The sequence below is a fragment of the Hippocampus guttulatus genome, chromosome 2, assembly GCF_054856545.1.
Source record: "Hippocampus guttulatus isolate MCC_2025c chromosome 2, RoL_Hgut_1.0, whole genome shotgun sequence".
NCBI lineage: Eukaryota > Metazoa > Chordata > Actinopteri > Syngnathiformes > Syngnathidae > Hippocampus > Hippocampus guttulatus.
This window is the reverse complement of record NC_141262.1, coordinates 29,497,094-29,524,550: the sequence shown is the minus strand read 5'-3', so window position 1 is coordinate 29,524,550 and position 27,457 is coordinate 29,497,094. Positions and strand designations below refer to the sequence as shown.

At 53.8% G+C, this 27,457-nt stretch overlaps 1 protein-coding gene across 6 annotated transcripts; it reads right to left on the bottom strand.

Annotated features, from left to right (window-relative positions):
• Nucleotides 1–215: 215 nt before the first annotated feature.
• Nucleotides 216–27,457, bottom strand: zbtb4 (zinc finger and BTB domain containing 4). Of its 6 annotated transcripts, XM_086105424.1 has the most exons (4): nt 27,274–27,435; nt 25,047–25,104; nt 17,227–17,335; nt 216–8,536 (listed from the first exon to the last, which is right to left on the bottom strand). In XM_086105424.1, exon 4 carries the CDS (start codon nt 8,518–8,520, stop codon nt 3,652–3,654), a length of 4,869 nt encoding a protein of 1,622 aa, XP_085961550.1. In that variant the 5' UTR covers nt 8,521–8,536; nt 17,227–17,335; nt 25,047–25,104; nt 27,274–27,435; the 3' UTR covers nt 216–3,651. The 6 variants fall into 6 exon arrangements, 5 of the variants coding, with proteins under 5 accessions (XP_085961550.1, XP_085961549.1, XP_085961551.1 ...); XM_086105423.1 differs by lacking the exon at nt 17,227–17,335; XR_015100233.1 differs by lacking the exons at nt 216–8,536; nt 17,227–17,335 and adding an exon at nt 8,554–8,842 and having other exon boundaries at nt 27,274–27,457.

Here is a 27,457-nt window from a genome sequence, read left to right as displayed (position 1 = left end):
TACATTTTCATTTTACATGTCATAAATGTACCAATTATTCATGATTGACATTTGATAAACTAAGCAATGAAACAAAAATGCTAAATGTCAAATAGCATGTTCCGTTTAAAAACGTGTTTCCAATTATTTTTCAGAATTACGTTGTGTAACTACATTTCCATTTGCATCGATGGTCCAATTCCAAACCAAAAAGGTGACTTTGTTTCATTGGGTCATCAGGTTAATACTTTATTTTTGTTTGATTGCAGCAAAGAGACAGAAATGGGGGGGCGGGGGGGACTTGGGCATCAAGAAGACTTCGGAAAAGGAGACTACAGACTTTGGGAAAGCTGAGGCTACGAGCCTTTGTATCAAATCTAAAGACAAAGTCCTCAGGCAACATAAAAACATCTCTCTTTTTTTTGTGTATTTTCTTTCCAAAAAAATAAGGGACATATTTCGAGGGTTCTCTATGGCACAGTATTCTCCTAGACATGATACACGATACACCCCCCCCCAAAAAAAAGTTTAGCCGCACCTCTACATCTATGAACAGCTTTATAGCAGACAAAGACGTGAGATCTCTCTCCAAATGATATCGAAAGAAAAAAAAACCCCAAAACAAAGCCACGTTCATTTACAAATCTAATTTCTTATGCCGTCGCAAGGCACCTTAACATGGGAAATCTGGCAGATCCACGTCTTGACTCGAGATAATTCTTTAAATATCAAAGCAGAGGCACATTCATTTCAACGAAAAGGTACAGCAGACAATTGCAGAACACCACCAGTGTCCGGTTCGGTCACGACGACACCAGGCCATTTGCATGCTTTTGGTCTGTATGACACAAGAAACTGTGGTCCGGAAAAAAACAAAAACACATCTACGGGGAATGGATTGGAGGAATATTGCGTCCGTCAGATACAGCGAGGCTTTTTCTCTTTTCTTTGTAACAGAGAAATCAAAACCATCATAATAACGAGAACAACGGCTGGCCCGTTTGGTGAGCGACTTTTGGTTTTTCCTCACACGCTTCGACATTTGCCCCTGGGAAAAGGAGAGAAGAAGAACAAGAAAAAAAAGACGGCCGGTAGAAATCGGCCATCTTGGGCCCTCGGGTGAGAATCGGAAAAAGTCACACATGGAAGATTGAGACGGGAACGGACGGGGGTGGAGGGGTCGAGAAAACCCCCAAAAAGAAGCTGTGCGCACAGTGTCAAGATTGATCCGAGCGGAGAGACGGTAAGGAAGCGAGTAGCGCTCATGCTTTTGTGGAACCCAAGTTTACTGACGTGTCGCTAGCGCTACTGTATATATGCATACCAGACTATGATATCGTTCGCTAAAAGGTTATTTGGGTGAAACAAACAAAAAGATGAACTGAAACCGTGTCTTTTATCCAAAGCCCTTTGAGCAGATCGGACGTGACCTTGATCTCCAGCCACGAGTACCCTCTTTCTCCTCGCTAGCAGGATGAGCTCCTGTACGATCCTGTGAACAACACACACACACACACACACACAACCCCAAAAAAAAAAAATCCCGGTTGGGGGGGGGGGGGCATTATACAAGGGGCTTAATAAGAAATAAAAACTGTTCACATTGTTTCAACGTTGACCAGTACCTAGGCAGTAGCTAGGGGTTGTTTGGTGTGCATTTCAGGCACAACTGAACTCAATATGCTTCATGTATTGCGGTATAACATTGAAAAAAATAGTAAAAAAATAAAATAAAATAGCTTACTAAAATGACTAAAAGTGCGTATAGTGCAAGAATTGGGATTTGGGAAATATGATTTTTTTTTTTAAAGAGCATCATTTTGAAGCTGCACTTCTACTGTGATCGGTATGCTTCGATTCACGCTGCGCAAAAAAGGCCAACCGGGGCAACCGTAGGATACGCAAGCAAGTCTGCTTTTTCTACTCGGGTGTGTGTTATTCACGGGATTTGAGCGCTACTCCAAATGACATGAGAAATTTCTCCTCGTCGTCGAGCGCTTCGCCATCTTGACAAGAGCATCAAGACTACCGTCGAGATCTGCCCGATGATTACGCACGTGTGGAAATCTTCATTTGGAGATCGAGAGTTTGGTGCTGGCTTTTCACATCTTGAATCCTCGTTTTCACTATTTGCTAAACTGCTGCTCGTTGTGAAACGAGCGATTTGAGTTCACGGCCGCCGGCGCTCACGTTTCTTTCGAGTCAAAGCGAAAAGACGTTTTATCTTTTTTCGGAATGCCCCCCCCCCCAAAAAAGTTCAGATCTTTGTCGATCTTTGTCAGGCGGCGCCCGACAAAAGACAGCGAGTACCCTGGAAAACACTCGCATCTCAAGCACAGCCGGAGGAGGAGTTGTCAGATGGCACCGAATGCAGTTGACGAGTGACGTGTGTCGCGATGGGAACACGACAGTAGTGGGACCAAAAAAACAAAAAACAAAAATGCAATACCCTCACTCTGGCCGAACGGCCTCCCTAACGAGGACAAAGAGCATCCTGGTCTTTGGATCTCGAGGCTTTCGACGAACTGCTCAAAGGGATTTTCCGAGTCTACCATAATGCGGCTGTACTTCATGTTACATTCATATTTTTAGGTTGAGGCCTCTGCGATTGGCTGGCAACTGATTCAGGGTGTCCCCCGCCTACTGCCCGAAGACGGCTGGGATAGGCTCCAGCACCCCCCGCGACCCTAGTGAGGATCAAGCGGTTCGGAAAATGGATGGATGAAGGTTGAGGCCTCGCCCCTGCCCTCAAAGTCAGCTCCGCACGAGGGGGGCGGGGCTTGCCCACCAACATCATCGGACATCGAGGAGATACTGGAACAGAAGCACACGGGGGGGGGGGGGGGGGGGGGGTGTCCAGGCATCACTTTGGCTGTTGAGCTCAACCTCATTTTCTCGAAACGCAATACCCTGACTCCATTCAAACTGTTTACTCCATCGACTCCAAGTGGGGAGTTTGGAAGGGGGGGGGGGGGGCATTGCATTTCCTCTCTTTTGTCAAGAAAGTGAGATGAAGAAGGGAAGTGCAAGAGTTACCAGCCTGCATTTCTTAACCCAGTGACCAGCTACATATCCAAAGCAGCTACATGTGCCCCCCCCACCCCCCACGCAACTATTTTTGTGAAACTAGGCTATACACATCCTACAGTGTCGTCTGGCCACACAAAGTCACACGGTGTGTCAAGACGAGCAGTCGTGCACTCTTCCGGACGACGTCTCCCTTCTGCACGCGCGCTTGCGACGCCGGCGAGAGAGGGGGGGGGGGGGCGCGACCTACGAGAGCTGTCCTCCACACCAAGCGCAGCACATTCGGGGAGGTTCCTGCCCGTACGCTTCACATTCACGACTCACAAAATCGGGCGTCGGGGTGAGATTTTAGCAGCCAGAGTTCAAATGTAAAGGGGACCCCCCCTCCCCCCGCCCATCTTGAATTTTTGCCCGAGATCCCAAACTTTTTGCGAGCAGTGCGAAAAACTGGCTTGGAGTCGCTTGGCTCTCCGGCGCCGGAAACACACCCTGTACGCGGTGCTTATTGGAATAGTCACGATAAGAGCATCAAGTTCTAGAACTACGACACACGACGGCGAAACAGCAGAGAACAAAGGTCACGTGATACAATGGCCACGCTCCTTCACTCCTATCCTCCTTGTAAAAGAATCCTTTTGGCCTCTCCTACGGTTTGTGACTGCCGCCGTCTCGTTGCTTCTTGCCACCGCCGTAGAAGCCGGGGTCGGCCACCAGGGGGTGCGGCGCCGTGCCCACGTAGGGCCCCGCGCCGGCCGCGTAGTTGAAGATGGCCGGCAGGAAGGGCAGAGGCTCCGCCTTGTCCGCGCCGGGCGCCACCATGTTGAGGGCCACGGGAAGCGCCGCCATGTTGTACGGGTAGGCCAGAAGCTGGGAGCCGTAGAGGAGCTGGTACGGGTCCGGATAGAAGGGCAGCTTGGCCAAGTCGGCGCCATTCGGGACCATCATCTTTCCCAGCGGGCCGAAGGGAAGCGCGCCGGTCGGGTAGGAGGACACCAGCAGGTTGTCTTGCTGCTTCTTTGCCGGCCGGTAGTTGTCCGGCGCGATCGGGGGAAGGGCGTAATCCCGGTGAGCGTAGCATGCCGGCGCCAGCTCCGCGCGCCGCGCGCCCCCCCCGGACGTCTCCCGGCGCTCGGGCTCGGGCGGTTTTGGCGGCCGCGGCAGAAGGAGAGCGTGGGCGGAGGGCCGGTCTCCCCCGCCGGGCGACGTGAGCCGGTCCGGTTCTCGGGCCTGCCGGTCGGCTGCGGCTAAGCGTGCGGGGCGGCAGGGGAACTGCGCGGCGTGTCTGCGCAACGGGGGGCCGTTCGGACTGGTCTGAGACTGACAGGGGATGTGCTGGGGGGACGGCGCGGGACTCAAAGGCTCCTCTTTAGGAACTAGCAGGGCCGTTTGCTCCGCCGGGGTCGGTTCAGGTTGCCTCGAGCGCTGGACCCCCTCGGCGTCTTTCCCTCGCTCTTTGTCCTTCCCCCTTTCTCGCCGCTTGCGTAGCGTTTGCCTCTCCATCTCTCTCTCTTGCGCGAGTATGGAGGACATGGTCAGGTCTTGCGCTTCGCCGGGAGACGTACTGCGGGATCGGGACCGGACTTGGAGATCTTGGACCGAGGGGGGTCCCTCGAAGCCAGCGTGCGCGAACGCAGCGCCGCGGGCCCGCCTCTCTCCGTCCATAATGACCCCGTCTCGCGTCGCGAATCCCCGACCGGAGCTGTGAACGGTTGCCAGGGAAACAGGGGGAGCTGCGGCGGTTATTCTGGCCCGCGGTGCCTCGGGAACGTCGGAGGAGGCGTTCGGGGCCGCCAGGCTGCGCGCGGGGATCGCCGGCCCACCTAGGCCGCATTTGCCCGCGGTGCGGTAGTCCAAACATTCGGGCCGGTTCATAACCAGCACGCTGTGGAGAGTGGGGGGCGTGGCCGGGGCGAGCCGCGCTCTGGCGGGCGTAAGGTTCACCGGGCTGTCGTTCGCCTTCGGGCCGCTCTCGCACTCGGGTTGCAGGTCCGCGCGGCGGTCCGGCGACGATGAAGGCCCGGCGCTTTTCGGGGGGTCGGCGGTGGAATAGCTGATGACGGAGACAACTTGGCCTTTGGGAGGGAGCGCCTCTCCGCTCACGGCGGCGGCTTCGGGCCGCGGAACGTCCTCTTCCTTGAATTCGTGACGGCGGATGTGCCGGCCGAGCGCAGAGGACGTCTTGCAGACCTTGTGACATTGCGGGCAGGTGTGGCGCGACAAGGCTCTCCTGCTCAGGCGGGCGGGGCCGGGATGGCTCGAGTCGACTCGGAGCTCCTTTTCGGGTTCGGGCGCGCGGGCTTGTTCGGCGAGCGGCGTTTTCTGAAGGGCGGAGGACGCGTCGGTGGGCTTGGGGTGCTGGATTCTCTGGTGGTCCTCCAACTTGTCCCTGGAAGGGAACGCGGCTCTGCAGAAGAGGCACACGAACTCCAGGAGATGACTCAGCTCGTGCTGGTCCCGTTTGCTGGAGCTGGAGAACCAGCAGCCGCAGGTGGCGCACTCTGCCACGTTTCCGGCGGTCCAAGGCCGCCTTTTCGGTCCCGAAGGGGCGGCGGCGCCGGCGAGGGGAGGCCGGGGGGATGGCGGCGCAGCGACGGCGAGCTCTGCGCGGCCGTCCTCGGCTGGTTTGGCGTCTCTCGCGCATCCCCGCTCGTCGGCCCCCGGCGGCTTTGCGCCCTCCTCGTCGTCCTCGTCATCTTGCGAACTGCCGGCGCACTTTTTCAGCCTTTCCGCTCTCCTCTTCAGCCGCAGGGCGCGCTTAAACTTGAGCTTTCGCTGCCAGCTTTTGAACCTCTGCAGGTGGGCCTGGGCCTTTTTCTTGGGCTTGTAGGAGTAGTACGGCCGCCAGAGGTTGTCCTCCACGTCGTGGTCGCTCTCCCGCTCGCGCAGCTTTCGGCGAAAGTTGTACTCCCTCAACTCGTCGGAGGAGTTGCCGGCGCTCCGCCCCGCCCGCTCCTTGCCGGCCCCTCCCGCGTCGGCCTCCCGCCCCCGGCTCGCCCGCCGGCGGACGCGGCGCTCGCGCGGACCGTGGGCGGCCTTCGCCGCTTTCTTGTCTTTGGGGGGAGAGCGGCTTTTGTCTCTCCTGAGGTCGGTCTCGGAGATGCTGCGCTTGACGATGGCCTCCTCGCCGATGCGTACGGTGATCTGGCACAGCGGGCCCAACGGCGACGACGACGGCTCGGGGCTCGACGGCTCGTTCTTGCCGTGGGACTTTCTGGACTTCAAACACGGCCCGCCGCCGGACTGCGTATCCCGCGTCGCCGCTTCCGAGTTGTCTCGGGACCGCTTCCCGTGGCCGTCCGCGCCATCCCGCTGCCTCTTGCACGACCCCGAGCCGCCCTTGTGGGAGCGCCGACCGACGTTGACGTCAGGGAGCTCGTTTCGCTCGCCTCCGGGGGCGAGCTGCTTGCTGTGCACGATGACGGAGGACGACACGGCGTTTCCGTGAACGATGACCGAGGGCTTGGGGTGACCGTACGCGATCACGGAAGGCGCGCTCGACGAGTCCGCGGCTCTGGCGGCTCTGTGGCTTTTGGTTTTGGAGCAGCCCGGCACCAGCTGGAAGCCGCGGGCCTCGCCGTCGTGTTTCCGAGGTCGGGGGAAGGGCGGCGACGGCGCGCGCTCGCCGTCCGCCGCCGCCGGGACGTCGCCGGAAAAGCGGTCGGGGTCCGGCTTGACGCTCTGAGGACGGGCCCCGCCGATGAAACTTTGCAAGTCGGCAGGTCCCGGAGCACGGCCCGGTCCGGGCAGGGGGTCGGGAGGGGCTTCGGCCGGCGACATCAGCAGCGCGTCGTGCAAAGAATCGCTGTAAGTCTTGTAGGGTCTTTTCTGAGAGCGCATGGGAAGGAGGCGGTAGAGCTTGAGGGCGTTGGCCTTCTGCTTGTAGCCGCCGTTGGCCGTCTTTTCGCTGGAGATGAGGCCGGGATTGATGCCGTGGATGGCCTTCTGGTGGGTTTTGAGATTGTAGTAGGTGGCGAAAGCATCCCAGCAGAAAATGCACTGGTAGCGCCGCTCCCCCGTGTGCCACACCTCGTGTTTGGTGCGGTACTCGGCCAGGGCGAAGACCTTGTCGCAGAAGCGGCAGGGGTACCTGCGGCGCCACGAGTGCACGTTGGAGTGACGTTTCAGGCTGGACAGCGTCATGTAGGAGCGCTCGCACACCGAACAGAAGTAAATCACGTTGCCGTCCACCACCTTCGCAAAATGGCCGCGCTCGCCGCCACTGGCGCCGTTCTTCTCCGGCCCGGGCTCGCCCATGTCCGTTTGCCCTTCCCCCGCTCGCACCTCGCCCTCCTCCGGCGGCTCCTCCTTTGGCCGCACGGCGAGGGGCGCTCGGCAGGAGGCCTCGTGAGAGTGCAGCCTCTTGCCGTGGATGAAGACTTTGCCGCAGAAGCGGCAGCCCAGGGCGCGGCTTCCGCGGTGCAGCCGCATGTGGACAGTGAGCGAGGCGGCTGAGCTGAAGAGCCGGCGGCACACCCCGCAAATCAGCTCGGGCTCGGCGCTTTCGGCGGGGGAGTAGGAGGCGGAGCGGGGGGGAGCGCCGAGGCCCTCGGACAGAGGAGGAGGAGGAGGAGGGGGGGGCGGCGGCAAAGGGGGCGGGAGGTGGAGCAGAGGCGGGGGTAGGCCCGGTCCGTGAGGGCTTCCCAGCTTGGCGGCCGCTCGCCCCGTCGTCTTCTCCTTTCGCTCCGCCTCCCCGCCTCCTCGCTGGTAGGCCGAGGCGCCCAGGCTGAAGAGGATCTGGGCCGCCCGCGAGGGCGAAGCCGTGCCGTTGACCGAGCCGCGCCTCTCGTCCCAGCCGTCCCCGCCGCAAGAGCCCGCCAAAGAACCCAGCGCCGACCTGGCAAAGTGCGTCTCCGGAGACGCTTTGGAGCACTTGAGCGGCGGCGGCGATTTGATGTCCTTACCGGCGATCAGCGCGTGAGCGGTCATCGGCGACGAGGAGGAGGAGGGCGACGAGGACGGCGAGCCGTCGTGCCTCGGGGGCTTAAAAGGTCTGTGCTTGATGTCCGTGGTGGAGTCCAGTTTCCAGAGAGAGCCCTCGTCGGAGCTTTTCGAAGAAGGCCGGCGTCTGTGCGGGGAAGAGGATGACGCGCCGTTACGGCAATAGCCGGATGACGTCAGCGAGGCCGGGAGGGACCCGGCGCTCGCCGGGAAGCTGAGGGTGATTTTTGCATTTCTGGGCCCGTCGGCCGCGTTTTCCGGCCCGTCCTCCATCGTCGCGTCCCCTCGGCCGCCGTGCCTTTTCCCCTTCATCCCCGGCTGACGGCTTTCCCGCCGAGCGTCCGCTTCGGCCCGGTTCGAGCCGGCGGGCGGCGGAGAGGCTTCGGCGCTTCCTCGGGTCGACGGGGGCGAAGACGAGGGCGTCGGCCGCCGACTCTGCCGGCGAGGGTCGTCCTCGGCGGCGCGATGCACGAGGGCGCAGGGCGGCGCGAAGCCGGAAGCGGGGTGGCGCTCACTCAGACGAGAGCGAATCAGGCCCGCGTGGAGGGGGTCCCACGCCTTCACCCCGGACACCATGACCGGCACCCGAAATCTGAAAGGAGAAGAAAAACACAACAGGTGTCTTCAGCGTTCCCACAAATGCACTCACGACACTTCAGTCGATGAAGCCGAGGCGCGGATTGAACGTCCAGAAAATCTCGCAAACAAAAATGTCACGAAGGAGCCATCTCAATGTGATTTATTTATTTTTGGTGGTGGGCAGGGGGGGGGGGGGCCAGGCCTGTTCAGTTGAACACGATGCATGGTGCACAGTCGGATGGAGCGATGACTTGCATTTTTCGCCATCCGCTGGAAGAGCCTCTCACTGTTCTATCACAGGCCAGTGTGCTTTAATGCTCTGCGCAAAAAAAAAAGATGAGAAGCGTCAACCACGGCTTCGCTGGTCTCGGCGTTCCATCGCTCCGTATGTACGTCATCGACTTCCCACTCGTGGCCAAGGCGTGCACACGAGGAGCCGCAGTCTGCCCGCCTGAATTCAAGGAAATAAATGTTGACAATCTGTTGAATTCTTCACCTCCCAAATGGGATGTTTTGCCCAATTCGATGCTGCGGAGTGCTGTCGTTCCGATAGGATGCGAGCTGCTGGCAATCCTCTTTACGGGGAAAGGTCACAAGTACCGCTGTTGATACGTTCGAGCTGGGCGAAGATGGAAAATAGAAGAATCGCAAATACTTGGAGCCAGATTGAAATCACGATGAAATAAAGACGAGCGTGACCCAACTGCAAAACTTAGCGCTTATTCAACGACCAAAAAGCCACCTTCAAGGCACCCCATAAAAGAGCAAGAGGTGCAAAAGCAACGAGTCACCAGGTCAACTGGCCACGGCCTTTGAATCAAGACTCCATATCGATTCGGATGAATGACCCAACGGCTCCTCGAAACAGGCGCGCTCTCTTTCCACTCCGGCCTCGTCGGACATTCCTGGCAGTGCTTCGTATCTGCTCGACAGGAATTTAACTCTTTCGTTGTGAGGGAGAGGAAAGATGAAAAGGGAGGGAGGGGCCGCCGCGTGCCAGTTGCACAGCGGCACTCGCGCTTGGACTTCAATGCTAAGGAGGTCCTTATGTCAAAATAAATACAGAAATATGCAAATAATACAAGTACGCGTTCGACCCCTTTACATGAGAAAAAAATTGCACGACGTGTGAAGACCTGGTTTGCGAACACATGACATTTATGCGATCCAAATAATGTGTTCACATAGCTTTGCTAACCTGTGTCAGGTTTCGAGGCGCAACGGCGACCACCCCCTCTTTCTCCAAAAAAAAAAAAAAAAAGAGAGGCCTCAAGCTCTTTCCTCTCCAAAGGGCGACTCGTATCAGCGCCGTACTGACGATCTGAGAGATGAGCGGTGCCCCAGGCGGGCACACCGGAAGGAGCAGCGCATCGGCCATTTCATTGATGCGGTGTCAGGCTGCGACCGGAGCGGAGCGCTTCATGAAGCCCAAAGCTTCAAAGCGAGGCCGCAAAGTCATCAGACAACTAAATCCTCGAGTAGAAAGATTTGCATAGTAAGCGACTGGAGTAGAGTCATGGAGTATGCGCGCAGGGTTACTTCCTGCCACCGCACGGCCGACGTTTGCCTCGCTGCCTCCCGCCGAGCGGATAGAACGCGAGACGAGCTCTTTTGCAATTTTTGCCTCCGACCGCAGGCGCAGCTGATGCGCGTGACGACGCCGCGCGGAGTAGCGCCGGGTGCGCCGACAACTTGCAACGAGTCTTAGTGAGGCTATGACTTATTCACGAGGGGCAATTTGTAAAAGTGCCGATTGGCAAGCGGGGGAGTGGGGGGGGAGGTCTGCGTAAGAGCGCAAATGACGCGAGGAGACAAAAATCCTCAGTCATGCTTTGCTGCCTGCGTTTTCAGGCGGCAAGGAAGGCAGGCCGCTGTAAAATTCCACAGGCAGCACTGAACAAGCAGAAACTAGGTCAGCACTGTTATTGCAGAGGAAGGCGCGAGAGGGAGAGAGAGAGAGAGAGAGTGAAGAGCGGACAGAGAAAGGCAGCGACAGAAAGGCTGTGCCGGGAATCACACACTCCTTCCCCGCTCCCTCATCACCACAGAGCGCCGGCGTCGTCCATTCACGGCCTCGTCACTGTCGCATAATCACCATGGGGGCTGGGCCACGGCGGAAAAAAACTGAATAGTCCGCATTCTTTTTTGACGGAGGCCGAAGCCGCGATGGACGAGCGCGACCGCTCGCCGATTTCAAAACAGAGCCTTGGCTCAAGCTAATGGTACCGGCAGGAGCAGAAAAGAAGTCGGGAACAAAAGCAAAAGCAGACGCTCGCACCATCGCGGCAATAAGAAGAAAAGAACGCAGAAATAAAAAATGTCATGAAAGCGCGCTCAGGCCGTGGCAAAAGAACCTTTGCGTCAACAACGGGGCCTGTTTTAGGGTCGGCACTGACAAACGGCGCCGCGCCGTTCGGCGACTTCCGAGCGCATGCGATTAACCTTGACCCGCGAACGATTGCGCTGCGCGGGCGACGAGGGGACGGGCGAGTATCAGGAGCGGCCTTCTCTCAAGGTATCGGGGACTCGCCGATGCCACCGCTACCAGCCACCAATACTTTGAAAGCGCCCAAGTCATACAGTCCTTCATGCCCTTGTCACATCTCGGCTGGATGACCGGAACGCACTTGACTTGGGAGTCAGCCAATCCTCCATCAAGCGTCTCCAGTCGGTCCAGAACGCCGCCGCTCGCCTTTTGCCAGCTACTCGTATAAAGAGGGAGCGCAACGCTTCTACTCTGGCTCCTTTTTTAGAGTTCCCACCTGACCTCTCGGAGCTCCTGCCCGGGTGTCTCCGGTCCGCGGACGGGACATTATTCGAGGCGCCGAGAACTAAGCGGAGACTCTGAGGGGACGCGGCCTTTTCCGTCTTTGGAATGAACCTTCTTGGCAAGCCACGTCGCCGCCCATCTTTCAAACTCATCATTTAGATTCTTGGGCTTCGGACTCGGCATGAGACTTGATTTTTGAGTGGGACTTTTCTGGCGCTTTCTACCGTCATCGTTATTCATTTGTTGTTGCCTGGCCTCTTTTTGCTCCGTGTACAGCGCTTGATGTACAGCGGCGGTCGTTTTCAAACGCTCGAGAAATCCGCATTGGAAAGACTTAATTCGGACCAAAGACGAGAGCGGGACGAGTCGAGGGCTGCGGGTCTCCGCTCGTGCGCTTTGTCGTCCGACGATGCCAAAGTTGCCCTCGAAGTTGTGCGATCGCCCGTCATCCAATCGCGGAAGGACAGCGGTGTTCTTCTTGGCGTACTGAATTGCGAGGCCCAAAAGCCTCGGGTGATTTGTACCCGTGCTGAACTGGCGACGCGCCGGAGAGGAAAGCCCTGACGGCGAGCACCCCGGTGGGCTGCGAGTGGGCGGACTCGGCGAAAGACGGCGCCCGGGCTCCAAATGTCAGCGTCTGATCTGGCGCCCGCGCTAGGAAAATGCCTGCCTGCCTGCATGCGTGCGTGCGAAGCGAAGTGACGCGAGACGAAGCGACGCTGCCCTCCCCTTCGCAACCGCCACCCCCTTTGGCTATCCACCCCCCTCCCCCCCCCCTGTGACGCACGCCGGCGCCGCGCGAAGGCACAGGCTGCATGACGGCCGCGGCTGGCCGAGGCACAAGCACGAGAAAAGGTCTCCCCGTCCGTCCCTTGCCTCTTTTTCGCGGCTCCACGTATTGACGTTGCAACCTTCGCTCGGTCGTGCCGTCGAGCGGATATCCGAGCCCGACTGAAATGGATTTTGAGGCAATTGGCGGAAGAAAAACACAGAGAAACGGTCAATCGCACTCAAACGACATATTTTTTGGGTCCCTTTGTGCTTTCGATAAATCGACGGATTACAGGGAGGACCTTTGACTCGTCAGTATTTGTTCAAATCTACAACAGAGAGGAAAAAAAAATCATGCGAGTGCACACCTTTCTGTTTTTTGTTTTTTTTAATTGGCCCAAAAAAATTTCAAGCGGCCTCTGCGTATAATGTCGAGGCCGAGCGTGGCAGCCCGAGCGATGCAGATTTCCTGACATTTGACGATAAGTGATGAATTAAAACAACATCTGCTGAATAAAGCCACTTCTTTTTGGTCCTTGATTGAAAATGTAAATGACAGACAGAACATTTACTGCCCGACAATATGTTCTCCTTGAGTATTTGTTGAACTTTACAACAGAGGGAAAAAAAAATCTTTCAACGTTATTGTCTTCTGTTCTCATGTGTTTCAAAAATAGCAACAACGACAAAAAACGACCAAATATTGGTTTTCCGGTGAATAGCCGATGAATCATGCCGTGTCTTGACATACAAGGGGTGTCGACATACTGAGTTTATCGCGGCGGGGCCTGGCGTCCGACCAAGGTTATGCCTTGACTCACGAGCAACCCCCTTTGAGATACGAGCTGCAGGTGAACGCCACACTTTGCTCTCCATAGAGCGGCTCACAAATGGCACCGCTCGTCGCAAGGTGACAAAGCTTTGGCCAACACAAAGGCCACATCCACACATGACGAGAGACTCCAGAACAATACTGGCATACGTGCTTTATCCTCTGCAAAGAACAACTCATGTCGCCGCAGTGGACTCAGTCTCCGGTGAGTGTACTACACTGCCCCCGGTGGCCAAGTCGCCCACACAAGGAGGAATCACAATTGGCGATGCTCCTCCCCATCATTCTGAGATCTCGGAACAGTCGAGATGTGTCCCTTCGCACAAATTCCTGAGCGTCAGGCTTTCAAGTTACTCCAAGTGCAGCAAAGGGCCACATTGTCTAGTTCGGATTTCTGAAACGGACCTTCGGATTCCATCAAATCCAAACATGAAGACCGCATCAATTGTGCACGTGAACAAGCTTTTAGCCCTCAAAGATGGTTCATCTGAGCTTGAAGTTGCTCGATTTATCGTGAGCGGAGTCGTGGAGTCACGAATTGATGAATGGAATAAAAATACAATGAAATGCAATCATTCATTCATTCATTTTTCCGATCCGCTTCATCCTCGCAAGGGTCGCGGGGGGGTGCCGGAGCCTATCCCAAGTGTCGTCGGACAGTAGGCGGGAGACACCCTGAAGCGGTTGCCAGCCAATCGCAGCGCATGCAATCACAAAGGTCCATTTGAGCTGCGTTTTGGTGCTGTGATTTACGAGCCGTCCGTGAAGCCATCACGTCGGGTGACAATTCAAACGAAAATCGGACAGGAGAGCCAAGTCATTCACGTGCATCACAACACGGAAAAGAATTCAATGTCAATCGTCAAATATGTCTTTCACTGTCAAATCGGAGGCACGTTGACTTTAGCTGTCGCCAACAAACCTATTCATTCATTTCAAAACCGTGGATGCTAAAATCGGTGGGTTATTTTATGAAGTTTTTTTTTTTAAAGAAAAAAATCAAATGGAAAATGCATTGTTTTGTACTGGGGGTGTCGCGGTTTCGACCCGCCGTGCTTTTTTGAGCACGTGCCATGTGCTGGAGTTCATTTGAATAATAATCTAAGGTCTCATTATTTGTATGACTCCTAACCAACGTGGTTGTCATTCACGACAATATTTTGATGGCTGTAACAGTTGTCCTACTTTTGCCAGTGCCGGCTGGTATTCCCGCTAGTGTGCGTCATGTGGAGCTTTTCCAAAGAAGCAGCTTTGAGGAATTAGCGCTCTTCCTGAATCTGCGAGCGTGGACGTGACGCCGTGGCGCTCCCCCGCCCCACTGAAAACAACATCGCGCAAAAAGCAGCAGAAGCGTGTCCGCCGCGTTTGTTGCGTGCGCGAGGGCTGCGGGGGTGCGCACGCGGGGGGGGGGGGGGGCAGCATGCGGGACGGGGAAGGTGCCGCTCGGGCTTTCACTCCCGGACGGGCCCGAACGGAAGCCGCGCTTGGTTGTCTGTCAAGACTCGCCGCCGAGCTTTGTTTGCGCGAGCGAGCCCACCCGGCCGCCGCCGCCGCCAAAGACCGAGCGGAACGGGACGGAGGGGGACGAGACGGCGGCCCACGCGCACCCGCGCCGCGCCCAACTCGTCGGCACGCTGCGACTTCTCTGAAGAGAGACGACGGCAATGACCTTCCTGAGATGCTTTCCAAGGCAGAAGCCGTTCCCATTTCAACAAAAAAAAACACCCCGAGAATTTGGTGGCTCACAGTTAGCGGAAAGCCAATTCGGGAAGGGCGGCGCCGTGCCTGCCTTGGCTCGCGATCTCTTCACCAAAGTAGGACCGAACCCATTTGAAATGCTACACTGTAAAAAAAAAAAAAACACAACTCGTATTTGGTTGAAAGCCGTCATTTCAGTTGGAACAACTTCAAAACTACGCACCACCATGGCAGTTAGCGCAACAAACCAAGCGAGCCGTGTGCCCCGAAACAAGTTGCCCGGGTGTTTTTACGGGAATTCCATCTTGGGGATAGGGGACCGTTCAGTCCTGTCAACTCGGAATTCTGTGTAGAAAATGCAGCACGAGTTCCAAAATTTTGTTGAATTACCCAACTTCAATTTTTCCTCAAAATTTGTTGCCTCACCCAACTTTTTTTTTGGTACTTTTTGTTCTTCACAGTGGCTTAAAAGTCGTCACGTTTTAAAGTTTGCGGTCTATTTCTGGTCGAAACCACGATGACAGGAAATCCTTTTCGGGGAGCGTCGCTTCTTGGCAGTCGGGAGCCGGGGGGGGGGGGGGGGGTCAACCGAAACCACGTCGAAACGACAGCCCATCCGTGTGATACGTTTGCTCTTGGCAAGCTCAAATAAGCTTTCACAGATGAAATACAGATCCAAAAAGTCACCATGGCAACGTGTCAGACGATACTTATTTTCTGCAAAATTTTCAGGAGTGAAAAATCAAACAAACGCGGCAAGAACGAAAACCTGCCAGTAATTGCCGCCCACCCATTAAAAAAAAAAAAAAAGGTTTGCAATTGCCTGGAGATGCCGCAAAGCACTTTTTCTATTCGCCAAGGCTACTGCTTGGTGAAATTAAGCTCCTCCCCTCGTTTCAATACAGTTCTTGGTGCCAAAGCAATACGTTTATTTTAGATATGGCTCCCTCATGAGAACAAAAACAGTGAATAGGTTTCTCCACAAAAAATGTGAGGGCCCACAATTTAAAAATCAGAATGGATTTTTTTCCCCCCATTTTCCACCTTTTTTTTCAACACGTTGACTCATGACAACAAGAGCCTATCCCAGCTGTCTTTGGGCAGGAGGCGGGCGACGCCCCCAGCTGGCTGCCAGCCAATCTCTCTCGATGTATACATATATATATATATATATATATATATATATATATATATATATATATATATATATATATATATATATATATATATATATATATATATATATATATATATATGTATGGGGGAGACAGATTTTTTTTTAAATTAAGGAGCTGATTAAAATCGGCTGTCAGATTTTGAAGATATATTCTGCCATTATTGGAGCGAACAAAACTCCAGCTGGTTCCAAGCCTCATGATTCTAGTGAGCCCCCCCCCCTTGAATCGTGGAGGTTACATTCCAGGCCCACACGCAACAGGTCAAAATTCTTGATCGAGAAAATCCAAAAACAACTTTCTGAAATGCAATTCGAAACAAATTGTTTCCTGATTTGCATATGCACTGTCGTATAGTACTGATGTATTATGTTTTTTTTTTTTTTACACACGTGAATACATAACAAAATAAATCAACGATAATGACATTCTCCCCCAAAAGATTGGACGATATTTTGCCACTTTTTTTGCCGATCCATATATATATATTACCAAAAAAAAAAGGTCGTGCAGAGAACGTGTTCTACAGATTGTGCTGACAAACTGGAATTTGGAGGGTCAAAAATGAATGGCAAGAAATTATGTTCGTGGAAACGCAGCAATGAAATAATCACTTGAAGTTGAAGTGGCCTTCCGATGATGAGGTGGCCCTCGGATTGGAAAACAATGTGCGCGAACCCCAAAAGTTTCCGAGCTCCTCGGCTAAAGCGCCAAGACAAAACCCTCACATCTTCCCCGTGACCTCGATCCCTTAGAGAAGCGCGCATCATACTTTCCATACGTTCATTGTAGGGGGTGGGGGAGTGGGGGCTCGGAAACCATGGAAACCATGTAAGGCTAGTGGTCGGCAGCTGACGCCTGACTGTTTTGGTCCCCCAAAAGAATACAAATAAAGCACCCAAACTGCTCGCTAGGGCATCAATATGCCCTCCAAGAACAGTCTGCTAAAATGGACGACGCAGGCACACGGGGCGGCCCGCGACCAAAACAAGCCAAAGGAACACAGAAAGACATGTGCTGGTTGGATGGGAGGGGGGGCGGATGTCCCACCGCCGAGTCCCTTTCATGCACGTTCTGACCTGTCAGTCCCCAGTGGAGCGACGCCACCCGCTCGCAACGATCCAAAAGTTTCAGCGTCCGCCCTCGGTAAAAAGAAGTGCGACAGAGGCCGAGGATGAGCTCGACGAAGGCCTCGCGGCGTGCGCGCGCGCGGAGCGAGCGCGCGCGCGTTCCGACGGCCGTCCGCGCGCACACACCCACTCGCGCTCACGCCCGACTCACGCATGGCGACAAATAAACACAAATGGCCAGCTCCCTCACCCCAACCCGCCTCCTGCTCACGCGCGGAAAAGCAGGAAAGGCAACCGAGGGCTGGGCTGACGAGACAAGTCGGCCTCTCTTCCGCTTATTCTCCCTCTCCGGGTGCCGGGAAGGCGAGCATAGAAGAGAGAACGTACCTCGGAAAGCCTCCTGCTGCATCTCTGCTGCGATGTGTTCTCTCCCCCGCGCTCCCCTCTCTCTTGCTCGCTCGCTCTCGCGTTCTCTCTCTCCCTCTCTCCCCTCCGTCTGTGGTCGAGAGAGAGGAAGGGAGGGAAGGCAAGAGAGCAAAAGAAAGAGAGAGAGAGAGAGAGAGAGTACACACAGGCGGCGTATGAAGACAGGGCAGGAGCGATTCTCACACCCGAACTTGCCCTCTCTCCCGCCATCTCTCTCTCTCTCTCACCAGGTTTTACCTCACACACACACACACGCGCGCGCGCGCGAGCATACACCACTCGGAGTGTTTTTCCCAATTCCCCTTGCAAGTGACCCCCCCCCCTCAAAAAAACCCTCCTCCCCTCACACCCCACCCAACTGAATCCAATCTTCTTTTTATTTGGAAGTGTCGTTCCCTTTTTCCCTCCCCGCGCACACGCACAAACGCACGACTTTATATACACAAAGCCCGACGATGGGGCGAGGGAGGGAGCGGCAGAGCGAGCCGCGAGGACGCCATTTAAGCAGTTTGTCACGAGCGCGGCGAGTCCCCAAAATGGCTGAAAACAAACAGGAACTGAGCCAAGTCGCAAAGACCCCGGGAGAGAGGACGGAGGAACGGACGGACGGACGGACGGGAAAAAAGAGAGCGAGCGAGCGAGAGAGAGAGAGAGAGAGAGAGAGAGAGAGAGAGAGAGAGAGAGAGAGAGAGAGAGAGAGAGAGCAGACAAAGTGACGGCAGGCAAATGGCGGCGGATGGGAATAGGCTTGTGAAGCCAAAAGTTGGAGAAGGGCCGGGAGGGTCAAATGGAAACGGGGCGTAAACTGGGCAGGTTGCGCTTGAGTGGCCCAAGTCCATGAACTGATCAGGTCCAGGGGAGATAGCACCAGACTTGAAGGCCAGCGAGGGGCCGTGCCCACATGAATTAAGCCACCAAACATGTCTTGACACAAGGTGGCAGTAAACTGGGTTCCACTCACTTGACAACTCGAGGCGGTTTGGCCCCTTCAACCTGTTTCATGCCACTCGCACCAAAAGTCGATGTCCAACTCAACGTACAACCGGGGGAAATGGACATCCAATTGAAAACAATCAAAGTACTTCAGCTCAGGAACGGCCACTGCGACCTGAATGCGAACAAGCTAAATGGCATGGTAGCAGTTAGCACTTGGAGGCACCGTTTTTGGATGATTTCAAGTCACACCGTGACAAGATTTCCGAGAACTCAAAATGCTGAGTCTGCTTGGAATGGCCCCTTCACCTGACATTTAAGTAATATCGGCCATCGAAAAGCTGGTCCAAAAACACCTCTGAGTCAAACAGTATGCTTTCATCAATTCGAGGAATGCCCTACTCCGATCGGCTGACAAGTTTCAGCTGAAAAGATCCACCGGGCCCAAATTCCGAAATGCCAGCGCTTGCCCGAAAAACTCGACTTCACTCTCGTGCAGATGGAAGATTACCGGTAAGAAGAGCGGTGGTGGGCAGTGGAATAGGTCAGCAGCAGTCAATGGGTTTGAAGCGCTCTTTCCGTTGTTTTTCAATTTTTTTTTTTTGGGGGGGGGGGGGTTGATTCCAAAGCTGGTGGCCGCTTGTCACGTTGCCATTTAAAGCAACGGATACTTGAACACAAATGGGGGACAAACACACGAAGACAGACAATAGGACGCTACGGAATAGAAGAAGGCACGGCGGAGTGAAAACAGTGAGCTGACAACATTCCTTTCTGTGCAGCGGCCGTCAACGTTTGCCACTGTGGTTTCCCGGCGCCATGGCACAGGCAACAAAAGACCGGGCCGCACGTTTTGTCAGCGACGCACCGGGCTCTCGGAGGTCGGCGGAGTCACTGATATTACAGCCACTTACTGGGTCGCGGAAACGGGCTAGTCCTCTCTGTGGCTTCAAGGCCGTTTTACTCAGGAGCGCTTCCCCGTGGCAAAGGCGGGCACAGCAGAAGCAGCAGCAGCAGCAGCAGCACACCGATTCGGACCACGGCGTGAAATGAAGATCAACATCTGATCAGTCAGCGAAGGCCCGTTTAGTCACGCAAAGATTATCCTGAGCGACGATCTCGCGGCGTTGGGCTGTGTTCAGAGGGATTTGGTCAAAGAATCGGAGGCGTCGACGCTAAACCCGTTCAAGTCTGTCGGGCTGGCCATCGCGCTCCTTCCCAGCGACCATCTCAGCAGCCCCCGCCCCCTCGAATCCACCAAGTGAATCCTGACGCCGGCCGGCCGGCCGCCCGCCTCATGCCCTTTCCCTCTTGCTCCCTTTCATCGCTCGCTTTCTCCCTCTCGCCCTCATTGTGAGCCGCCGCGCTGGTCGCCATGGGAACCGCTCCGGGATTGGGTGTTGTTCCTGTGACCTCTCTGGCGGCTCTCGGGAGTTGGAGGACAAACTTTTTTTTTTGCCACCCACTGCCAAATCATTCACTCCCACGCGGGTGCACGTGACGAAGAATGACATCCCGGTGGAAAGAGCGAGAGAAAGAAAAGCGAGACGTTTGTAAGAAGCGGCGTGCCCGGCGGCAAAGACAATAGCTTCAGTGTGCGTGCGTGCCGAATCCGCACGCGTGGTCGCCATCAGCTGCGCCATTCAGAGCGCCCCCGTCGTCCGGCCGCCCCTATTCATGGATCTTTGGCCCTAACGTGATCACGGCTTTTCATACTGTGCGACCAAGCGACATCTGAACAGCGAAAGGGAAAACAACCCCCGCACCCCCCACCCCAAAAGAAAAAAAAAAAAAGAAAAGAAAAACACAGGCAAGCAGGAAGCCATCTTCTCTGACAACGTGGAGCCGGCCAGCCCGCCAAGGTCGCACCATAAATAGAAACTTTAGTGAGAATCCACTTGCCGTATTTGAACAATGGTCCGTACAGTCAGGAAAAGTAATCGAAAACGCATTGAAACCAATTCAAGGTTTGGGGGGGTTTTTTGGGAGGATTTACACCAAGGACACGGCAGCGAGACGCTTTAGCGGTTAGCACATGTGGCTCACAGCGCCGAGGTTCTGCGCTCGATTCTCCGTTCAGCCGAATAATGCAAAGAAGACGACCCTCGCCGCAAATTTCTCTGGCCATGATTTGGCGGCAAGGCTGGGTGAAGATCTGCCACGTTCAAGCAACTGCGCTGCCTGAAACACTTGCGTGTGTGTCTTCTTGGGTAAAGTAAGCAGAGCTGCACGGACTGAAGGATTGACCAGTTTGACCAATTTGGCAGCTTGATGACGAAGCGCTGCCTCCACAAGAGAAAACAGAATCTGTGCCGTCTGGATGGGGGTTCTCGTGTGCTTTGCACTTGGGGGCTGGGGGGGCGTGGAGACCCAGGCCTCAAAGCCTGTGGAGGGGTGAGCAGTGGCTGATGTTGTTGCCCTCAGAATCTTGACATTTATGATTATTGGTCTTTTTTTGTTGTTGTTCTCATTACAGCATCAGAAAAAGGTCATGACATCCAAACACCCCCCATGACTGCCCGAAATATGGCGAAAAGAATGCCAATTTTGGACACTTTTTTTTCTCTCTTGTGACGCTGAGCAAATTCGAAAGGACAAAGTGCTGTCACACAGTCAATTGCTTTGCCTGTAGCTGTCACATTTCTGTTGCGAGCATTAAAAGATTACAAAAGTCGCCATCTCGATGAGGAATTCACCGGCCGACTCGTCGGTTCTTTGGCATTCCAAATAGAAATATGGGCACCGGCCTCAGAACGGCGCCATGTGGGTCAGGCCCTCGTGGAAAGCGTAGCGGCTATTATTCTGGACAAAAAAGCATGTCAGCCACATGGCGCAAAGACATTTGGGAAGGACGTGACATTGCGAGCAAACATCCTTTTCAGCGTGGCGGCACACCAAGCGGCCCGCTCAATGATCACACGGCGGAATGTCGAACGACAAGGGCGCGCGAGGAGGTCAAAGCTTTTTCCTCATGCGAAGGCCGGCGTCGAGCGAGCCAGAGAGAGACAGAGAAAGAGCGCGCGCGAGTCGGAAAGAAATGAAGGAATCAAGGCTGAGGAGAGATAATATATAAATAGCGCAGCCTCTGGCCCAATTTGAGCAGTCTGACGGCGCCGGCTCTCAAGAAGAGGTGTTCCCGGCGTTTTTGTGTCGCAACTAGGAACAGAAATGTGCTTTGAGCCAACCGGCAGCCATCGAGAAATGGCGCCGAAACCGAGGACTGCGTGCCACGTCTTCAATGATAACCCGTCCTTTCAAGTGGCGCTTGTTATACGAGAGGCGGGCAGATTAAAGGTGGGCGCATGCAGACCAGGCCCATTCAAAAAAGACAAGAATAAGAATAAGAATAAGAGCTCGAGGCTTTGCGGATTAAACGGCGAGATCATCGCATGAAAGAGGAAACGCTGTTCAATGGGTAGGGCAGGAAGTAAAGGACACGCCTGCCTTCTCCTGCGCCAACGACATCCTTCTCCATCCCGGAAATCAGCGTTCGCGCCTCGCACGTTCCGCATTTTGCACCTCATCAAAACGCACCCCAAGAGCAAAACTGAGAATCAAGCATCACCATAAATTACGAGAAGGAGAAGAACCACCAAGACGGTTCCAAAAAAGCGTCGCTGAACTCGCGTCGCCCAGAATAAGCTCTGCTTTACTTTCACGGAGGCTTCGCCTGGCTGGCTGGCTGGCTACTCGTGCGCCTGACGCACGTTGGCGGAGTGGCTGCAAAGTCGGTCAGGCGTGCCCGCGTCGAAGCTCCATTTCGGACGATACTCACAAAGGGACAACGAGGAAGGGCGCAGCGGCGGCCACGCTCGGTGCTAAGCTCAGCCTAAGATCGGCACGGCTAGCGCGCCCGACACTCCAACGAAGCGCTTGTGTGTCGATGACACTTTCCGCCAGCGTGGAAGCCGAGCGCGTCCAACTTTGAACGGCAGGGCAAAAAAAGGAGTGGCTGCCTTCGGGACGGAGAATCGTGCACGCTAAACACATCCAGAACCGGAAATGAATGAACTTTCCGTTGCGCCGAGAGGGATGGCCTAGAAGCGGAAAAGCACATTCATGGGCTTGGAAATATTTATCAGCAATGTTATTTGTTTTCACAACAGAGTCCTGAGTTTTGACTGTTTAGGTCTGCACGCAGTCAGCAGCACAGCTTTTATATGTTTCATTTATTTTAGCTTTGCTCTTGGAGAAGAAAATCCTGTTTGTTGTGATTTGGAGAAATAAAAAACAGTTGATTCATGGCTCAGCGGTTAGGGGTGGTTGTCTCCCAACCGAGAGGTTGGCGCTTCAATCCCAAAGTGTCCTTGAGCAAGAAACGCGAGCTGCTGCGGCATCAGGAGCTCAAAGAGGAAAAAGAGTGAAGCGGTTTCAGTACCTGAGGTCGAAAAGTGCTCTCTGTATAAGTGGCAGCTTTTTTTTTTTAAATAATGAAATCGAGTTTGCTTGTTATGTTGTCATGTTTTTTGTTGACTAAAAATTCTCGCTTCAACTCGCAGGGATTAACCTTGGAGAAAAAAATGCTCCACAAATGAAGTCGTTTGCCCCTATCAGAGTCAAAGCGTCCGGCCGCTCAACTTTTCTCTGATGACAATTTCGAGTCTTTAGCCAACTCGACAAGAATGTTGGCGCAATGTGGAAGGAAGCCGGAGCGCCCGGAGAAAATCCGCAACACAGCGGGGAGGGCCCGAGTCCAGATTGGAACCCGGGGCTGTTCAAATGTAGCGCAGGCGAGTGACTGCGGATTGGGGGGTTGTTGTTTTTTTCGCTGATCAAGGCTCCGACGGAGAGCCATCGTTTCTCGGCCAGTCGTGAGCTGTTTGAGCCAGTTTCGCCAAAAGCCTCAATTCCAAATGACGCAATGAATCAACACATTTGCCCTCCCGAGCGCAGGCGGCGTCGAAGCGAGCGACGCCGGAGCGTCAGCACGCGTCCTCCGCGACCTCGGGAGAGGGAGGACGAGCGCGCCCTCCGGCTGACTTGGACGCTGTTCGCGAGTGGGCGGGACCTAACCTGGGAAAAGACCCAATGTCAGCGCTTTCTTCGAGAGGCTTTTCTAGGCCGAGGCAGCTGTTTTTGCGGCCGCTGCGCCGCAAAAAAATGCGAGGGTGCCGAGGGCACCGACAGACAGACCGTGTCATTTCCACGGTCGTTGTTTGTTTGTTTTTCTCCTATTACTGCCGGAGCTCCAATCATTCGTACAAAATATCCATTCGTTCCGAACTTGTAACCCAATGCACCGGCTGACTGACTAAACTCGGGTGACGTTTACACTCAATTCACTGCGCTTCAGACGCCCGGCGCAAGATGGCGGCAGCGAACTTCACAACTTCCGGCCACCGGCAATTCGTCAAAGTGCCCTTGCAGTGGAGGGACGTTACCAGTCGGTGGCAGCAATGCTCCGCCGGGCTGGATTGCCACACCCCACTTCAACTACACAGAAGAAGAACTGTGACCGCCAATCTGTGAGGCGCAATCGTTGCTTGTGCTCGAGGGGTTGCGTGGCAAGCAAATGCGATGACGCTGCGTTTTAATACAGCGCAATAGTGTTGAGTGAAATTTTTCTTATTTAAAAACAGCACCCCCGCTCCCCCCCCAAAAAAAAATGTGCGTGTTTTTTATCGGGCCAGACCGAAATGCGTTCTTTTGAAGCCGATACCGATTCTGATATTTGGCAAAATGAAATTCCGTTGCCCGATCAATCGACGAATTATTAATGTAGCTATATGATGAAAAAAAGAACTTCTCTTTAGCTCGCTTAACAGTGACCAAAATAAATATATGAAGGCAGAACATTTGACTGTTTTACATTTCTTTGTCCTTTTTGTACTTTGGTTTTGTTAATGTGGTGTGTGTGGGGACAGGGGGGCGGGTTCACTGTCTGATTATCTTTGTATCATGTGTCCGTGTCAGGGGTGCAACAGAATCGTATTTGCTTAAAAAGATGCGAGTGTAACGTTTCACTTTGAAATATACCAAGATAGGTATAGAGTTGCCTTTCCCTGTAGAAATATATCTTCAAAGAAAACGGCACACTTACATGACTCACACGGTCATTCCAACGTATGTGAAATGACCGCAAAAAAAGTCATGACAGAGTGACCGTCTCAACTGAGAGACAACCGTTGCGTTTTGGGGAGGGAGCTAAGTTTAGCTTCGGAGGTGGAAGTAATGCACACGCATTTTTTCTGTTTGTCCAAAATCAGATCAAGTGTCGGCCTTTTATTTCCAAGGGCCGTGTTGTACAATGCCTTTGAAATTGTATTTCAGTGTTTGTGGATGAGGCGGCACGGTCACCGACTGGCGAGCACGTCCGCCTCTCAGGGCAGAGGTCGTGGGTTTGATTCTGGCCTCTGGCCTTTCTGTGCCGAATTTGCATATTCTCCCCAATGCCCGCGATGGGTTTTCTGCGGGTACTCCGCTTTCCTCCCACATTTCAAAACATGCGCGGCAGGTGAATGGAAGGCTGTACTGTAAATTGTGCCGAGGTGCGACTCTGCGCGCGGATGGTTGTTGTTTGTCTATGTGCACGCCTCGCGATTGTCCGGCGAACAATTCGGAGTGCAGTCCACCTGCTGCCCGAAGTCCACTGCCCGAAGTCAGGCCGGGATCGGATTATGGGGGGGATGTAACTTGGTGGTGCATTTGCAATTCAAACTACTGCTAGAACAGTGCCTACAGATGCCACCGGATGGGGTGACAACTGACTTCAACTTAGTTCCTTGGCACCACAACAACATAAAACGCTTCCAGCCAATGATGGTTTGAGATTGCCTCATTGGGAAAAGCGCTGTTGATACAATGAAGGGGATGGACCGTTCTTGACAGTACAAAATGCAAACACTCACCTTTTGCGGCATCACTCGAGGGATTTGCATGTCAGATGCTGTGGATGGTGGGCCTGACCTGCAAAAACAACACAGGAAGCCTCGGATTAGATGCGAAGGGCTCGCGCGCAGGTTCTGAATGAGGCCGCCCCGCAATTGTCGACGACTTCCACTCCATCTCAAAAGCCGGTCGCACAAAACACAATCGGTCGGCGTCAAACCGCTGGTTTCGTAAGCGCGGGGAATCGAACGCAAGTGACCAAGAGGGGAATGAGCCTGCGCACGTTGCCAAACGAAACTGGGAAGGATAGGTGGAAAATAAAGTGGGGGTGGAGCGCACGGGGGCGGGGGGGGGGGGGGGGGGGGGTGCGTGGAGGGACAGGGGACGGCCGGCTGCTTTTTCCACTGCCCAAATCAAATTAATTAGCTCCTTCATCTCCAGGCAGCTACTCGGGCACGCTGGCAAAGAGAAGCGAGTAGGCGGGGTGCGGGGGACCGCGCCAGAGGAGAGGGCGGCGGCAGCGTTGCTAAGGCAGGGGCAAAGCATGCGCTGTATTTGCACCGTTCAGCAGGGCAGGCCGCAAAGCAAAAGGGAGGGGGCGCGCAGTGCTCCGATGCGCGCACGGCTTGTTTTGCTTCGGGAGGAAGTGGCTGCGTGCACTTCATGTTTCGAGACAGCCTGTACTTTGAAGGCCTTTGTTTTGTTTCGCATGCACATCAGGCCCCTCTGGGACAACAATAACAACAACAATAAGAGTCATGAACTAAACAAGTGGATGTGACTCTCAACATCATAAGGAGCAACACAAAAATATTTGACTCTCCAAATGCCATCAAAACAACCAAAATACAGTAAGATTGAAAGCCCAAGTCTTGGTCAAAATGGTTTTCTTACTAAAAGCTATATTGACTGTTAGCCACTGTAAAACTATGTACAGCTTGATAATATTATGATATTTGGCAGAATGAAACCGCATTATATATATATATATATATATATATATACATATATATATAGCGGCTCCTCTTGTTGTATGTTGTGAGAGGGAAGAAATTTCATCTATGCTGCACATTTGACAAAGTTGTACTTGATACCTGACATGAATGCTTACAATAACAAAGCTATTTATTACTGGCAGTACCTTAGACTGTTTTACAATAAATAGTCCTTTAATGTTCACTTACCTTTACAACAGAGAAAAATTGGCCAAAAAAAAACTTTAAAAATCTACAAATATTTTGCAGATTTTTGGGGGGGCGGAGGGGGTTGAATGTTGTGATCTTTGTATTGTACAATTTTAAAAGAGCTGATATCGGACAGCCAATTTATCCATCAGGGTCGAGTTTGAAAAATGAACTGTCCGTCAATGTCAGAAAATTAAAAATAAATCTTAACTATAATTATTCGATAAAAATTATTGGTCATAAAAGGTCAATAAAAATAGCACCAACACCAAGAAAATCCAAAATATGAAGGCGATCATTTCCATATTTTCAAAGGTTGTACTGGACACGAACGAGTAGTGCGCGTGAATATGGGTGGCACTTCCTCATCGTTTTGTCACCTGAAGTAAATGTGAAACTTTTTCCCAGAGTCAGTGCCCAAGGTAAAATGCAAACCATTTACGGACACTAAGCCTTTTATTTCGAGTGTGCCCCAAAAAAGCTCAGAAAAGAGAGAGGAGGGTGATGTCCAGACAGAGAGAGAAAGAGAGAGCGGCCGCGATTGCCTTCAATGCTACATCACGCACTTTTATTATGAAACACCCTGACGTGTCAACAGAGCAAACAAACAAACAAAACATCAACTTGTCAGAATTGGGGTGACAGGGGAAGTGCAGGTGGACAAGAGGCCCGAAAGGTCAAGATGCATCATCATTATTCTTCTTACCAGTTACAGGGGACAACCAAGAAAAACAACCAAAAGTGCATCGAGCTCTATGAATTGCAATGCTTTCATTTCCAGCACGCCCCCCCCCTTCTTCCGGTATTGATTTCTCTCGAGCCCAATTCGATGTTTCAAAGGTCATCAACATGCTCGCTCCGAACAAGCCGTGAAAAGAGCGCCCCCTCGTTACGCGCATGCGCACTCTTCGCGGGAGTTAAGGCGACTTAATTATTCAGATTGGGAAACATGAAGAACACGAGTCCGGTTACACAATTGCGCACGTCATAACGACGACCGGCGCTAATGCGGGGTGACGCACACCAAGCGAGCAGCACGGCGTCGTCTGCGCGTGCGACGTACCCTTGGTCGGGGAGGTCGAGGAAGCGGCGTGATCCTCGCGTCGGCGCTCAGCAGCAACCCGGGAGGATTCGAGTTTACGCTTTTCGTCCGTCACAAGACGTTCACAAGGCGCCTTTGACTTCCAATGTCTGCTTTCGTTGCAGCGACCTTATTGGTACGGCAGAGGGCGCAAGCTTGCGCATTA

Coding starts and splice junctions, on each gene's coding strand:
- zbtb4 (XM_086105422.1), bottom strand. CDS start 17,054: ATGCGTGAGTCGGGCGTGAGCGCGAGTGGGTGTGTGCGCGCGGACGGC. Junction 8,537..16,848: donor GCTCCACTGGGGACTGACAG/GTCAGAACGTGC, acceptor TTCTCCTTTCAG/ATTTCGGGTGCCGGTCATGG.